Source organism: Mus caroli, chromosome 9 (assembly GCF_900094665.2).
Source record: "Mus caroli chromosome 9, CAROLI_EIJ_v1.1, whole genome shotgun sequence".
In the NCBI taxonomy this organism is placed as follows: Eukaryota; Metazoa; Chordata; class Mammalia; order Rodentia; family Muridae; genus Mus; species Mus caroli.
Genome location: NC_034578.1, coordinates 49,983,955 through 49,988,103, shown reverse-complemented (window position 1 = coordinate 49,988,103; position 4,149 = coordinate 49,983,955). Strand labels below are relative to the sequence as shown.

Genomic DNA, 4,149 nt, shown 5'->3' with positions numbered 1-4,149 from the left:
CCTCCCCTCCCTTTTCCTCTCTCTTTGTTTCTCTTTTAATTATTCTTTGTCATCCTGGCCCTCTTAGAGTGATTTTTCTTTTTTTTTTAATTGTCACTAGAAATCCTGGCAGTAGACTATGAGTGTGTAGAGGTAGTTCTGAGAAATTGAGAACAGTTTTCTTTGAAAATGAGTAAGGCCTGTAGTAGTCAGAAATATAAATTGTATAATTGCTTATTAGTTTAGTTGGAGGCAGGACTAGCCGGAAAAATAGACGTGTGTAAATTTAAAATCAGCTTACATTTAAAAAAATATACTTATTTTGATTATTTTTAATGTGTCTGTGTATACACGGTGGTATACAAAGGGCCTCATGCTTGTGTGACTGATACTTTGCCGAACTGGACCATTTCCTCAGACCTAGAAATGAGCTTATGGTTGCTGGAGCCCTATGAAGAGTGCTGCTTTTAGATAATTAACCATCTGGGTACTTCATTGCCAGTCACAAAGCAACCATCTTCTCTGCTTCAGATGTGAAGCAATCTAATTTTAGTCCACTTTGTCAAATTCGAGAAATATAATTTCTTGGTTAATGCAACTAATTTTATTTTAAATAAAGTTTTGTTAGCAGAGATGTGATAGAAAATCTTGACACAGTAATACTGTAAAATAATAATAGTAAAGCAGGCTAGATATTGAAATTGTCTCACCCTTGCTGATATTTCTTCTATAAAGATTTTCCAGCTGTGAATTGGGTTCTTCAGTTTGATTGTCCAGAGGATGCCAACACATATATTCACAGAGCTGGTAGAACTGCCAGGTAGGTGTGTGGGCTTATTTTTTTACTTTTTGTACTGTTTAATAACAAAACATGCTTTTGCTGCAGCTGCAGGTAACAATGAATGGAACAGTTAGGTGTTGTTTATACCTAATTTGCTGTGAGTTTATAATAGCCGGAAGGGCTAGGGAGATGGCTCAGTGGATTAAAGTGCTTGTCATACAAGCCTAGAAACCTGAGTTTGATCCCTGGAATCCACTTACAAAGCCTAATACAGTGGGACTTATCTTAGTGTATTCCTATGGCCAGATAGGAGACAAAGATAGGGGATTTGCTCTTCAGTTTGCAAACCCGGTAGCCTGCAGTAATTCTGCATCAGCAGAAGCAAGAGAGAGACACTCTTCCTTAGCAGGAGGAAGGTAAGAACCACCTCTGAAAAGTCAGCTTCTAATCTCTACAGAATGTGCTCTCCTTCTCATACATGCATGTACAACAAACAGATAGATAAAATAAACATTGTAACCTGAAGGCTGTCATTGAGAACAATCCTTAAAGATTCGAAACCTTCCCAAGAACTATTTACTGAACATCATCTCACTGAATCCTCATAACTTCTGTAGTTTCATATGAAGACATCAATTGTTTAAGTAGTTATGCAGTAAGTATGAAGATACAAATAGCCAAGATTTGAGCTCAGACAGCCTGAATTCTCTAGTCTAGGTCTTGCACTCTTACTTTCTGTGGTCTGGGGTTTAATAAGGGACAGGGTTGGTAGGCATCATAGATTTCTTTTTCTGAGTGAGACTTAAAGGTATTTGTGAAGGTCTCTCCCAGTGACGTTTTTTCATTTGTTTGTTTCCTTTATTTAATTTAATTTAATTTAATTTATTTTTTTGGTATTCCATTTGAAGTACCTTATACTGGCCAAATAGCTATAGGAGAAATGTCTAGAATATAAAACAAAGTCACAGTTATTTCTAGCTAAATGAGAAATGGATCTAAATGAATTAAAAGGATCATATAATTGTTAGTGTTATTGAGAATTCAGTGGAACTTATAGAATCATAAATGGTTAACAGCTCTCTGGGTCACAGTACCTCTCAAAAGCCTTACAATACGTTTTTTTGCCTTAATAATTCTTTGTCCAGAAGTTGATCTTAAAAAAGTAGAGAGATGAAATCTAGATGTGGTAGCTCTTAGCTGAGGATTGGAAGGCTGAGGCAAAGGATCTTAAAGTTCAAGGCAAACCGAGGCAATTTAGATCCTGCTTTAAAAACAAGTTAAAAGAGCCGGGCGTGGTGGTACACGCCTTTAATCCCAGCACTTGGGGGGCAGAGGCAGGCGGATTTCTGAGTTCGAGGCCAGCCTGGTCTACAGAGTGAGTTCCAGGACAGCCAGGGCTACACAGAGAAACCCTGTCTCCAAAAACCAAACCAACCAACCAAACAAATAAACAATCAGTATATCAATAAATGATTCAAGAAAAGAAAGTGTTCCAGGTTTTTAGTTTTGGAGAAGTTGATGGAAATACAGTGTAGTAAGTAGAACATGTTATGGTGGCATTAAACGGGATCATAATGGTTGTAGCTAGAGACTTAGAACAACACTGCAATGCTGAGTCTGAAGAGAAATATATATATATATTAAAATAGTATTCTCATATATATATACACACATATATATGAGAATATTATTTTAAAGACTATTTTAATGTGTTTTTAAAACACAGTCATTAACTTTTAAAGTGGAGGTGTGACTCTTTATACATAAGTAACAAATTCTGAATTGACTATTTCAGATGTATAGTCAGTGAAAAGGTTAGCATATGTAATGTTAGCTTTGGTTTAAAATGACCATTAATGGTCTTAGAGATAATGAGAAAGCTTCGTGGGCCATGAGACTGAATAATTGAGTTGAATAAAGGCTAAATTAAAAATGGAAACTAATTAAAACCCTGTGTTAGTCTATAATTAAAACCAAGTTGCCAGAAAGTGTTTGCTTTTGGAATTGAACATTAATAAATAAATAAATAAATAAATTTTAAAAAGTGGATTTGTTAGAAAAATTACTAAAGTTGGAAGATCTGGCTTATTTATTTTTTTTTTTGTGACTCACCAAGGTGAAATAAAGGATGGTCCAGGTGTTTATTTCTATCAAGCATTTACTGTTTTACTGAATTCTTTGATTTTTTTTTTAAATGAATTCATTGGATCCATAACAAAGAAAAGTTTCCCTTAATCCACTTAACAAATGAAGTCCTTTTTGAGACAAGTGAGAGAAGATAGTTTATAGGGATCTATCCTGCAGTACATTTGCCACTTAAAAACAATTGTCTTTAAGGCTTGCAGGTTTTGGTACTAAAGAGCCTGAACTTTTTTATTTTAAATTAAAAATTTACAGTTGGAAATACAGAAAATTTGTAATTAAAAAGAAGGCACATGCCAGACAAGGGAGGCTAGGGTAGAAGACAGGAGATTTTGTTTTGTTTTGTTTTTAAATTTAATCATTTATTTATTTATTTTATATTCCAGATTTTATTCCCCTCCCAGTCCACCCTCTGACTGTTCCATATCCCGTACCCCCACTCCCCCCACCCCCCCATATCCATGAGGATGTCCCCACCACCCACCCCACCAGACCTCTAAACTTCCTGGGGCCTCCAGTCTCTTGAGTGTTAGGTGCATCTTCTTTGATTGAACACAGACCTGGCAGTCCTCTGCTGTATGTGTGTTGGGGGCCTCATATCAGCTGGTGTATGCTGCTGGTTGGTGGTCCAGTGTCTTAGAGATCTTGGGGTCCAGGTTAATTGAGACTGCTGGTCCTACTACAGGGTTGCCCTCCTCAGCTTCTTCCAGCTTTTCCCTAATTCAACCACAGCAGTCAGCTGCTTCTGTCCATTAGTTGGGTGCAAATATCTACATCTGACTCTTTCAGGTGCTTGTTGGGTCTTTCCGAGAGCAGTCATGTTAGGTCCCTTTTTGTGAGCACTCCATAGCCTCAGTAATAGTGTCAGGCCTTGGGACCTCCCCTTGAGCTGGATCCCATTTTGGGCTTGTCACTGGACCTTCTTTTCCTTAGGCTCCTCTCCATTTCCATCCCTGCAGTTCTTTCAGACTGGGACAATTATGGGTCAGAGTTTTGACTGTGGGATGGCAACCCCTCCCTCTCTTGATGCCCTGTCTTTCTGCTAGAGGTGGACTCTATAAGTTCCCTCTCCCTACTGTTGGGCATTTCATCTAAGGTCCCTCCCTTTGAGTCCTGAGAGTCTCTCACCTCCCAGGTCTCTGGTGCATTCTGGAGGGTCCTCCCAACCTCCTATCTCCTGAGGTTGCCTGTTTCCATTCTTTCTGCTAACCCTCAGGGCTTCAGTCATTTTCCCTCACCCAATACCA

General features: G+C 38.2%; 1 protein-coding gene across 1 annotated transcript in view; it reads left to right on the top strand.

Moving 5' to 3' along the window:
- The window catches only part of Ddx10 (DEAD-box helicase 10), a 142,671-nt gene that overhangs the window by 25,269 nt on the left and 113,253 nt on the right, over positions 1-4,149 (top strand). The window contains exon 9 of the mRNA XM_021171852.2: positions 715-799. Coding sequence (XP_021027511.1) covers positions 715-799 — 85 coding nt within the window. The remainder of the gene's footprint in view (positions 1-714; positions 800-4,149) is intronic.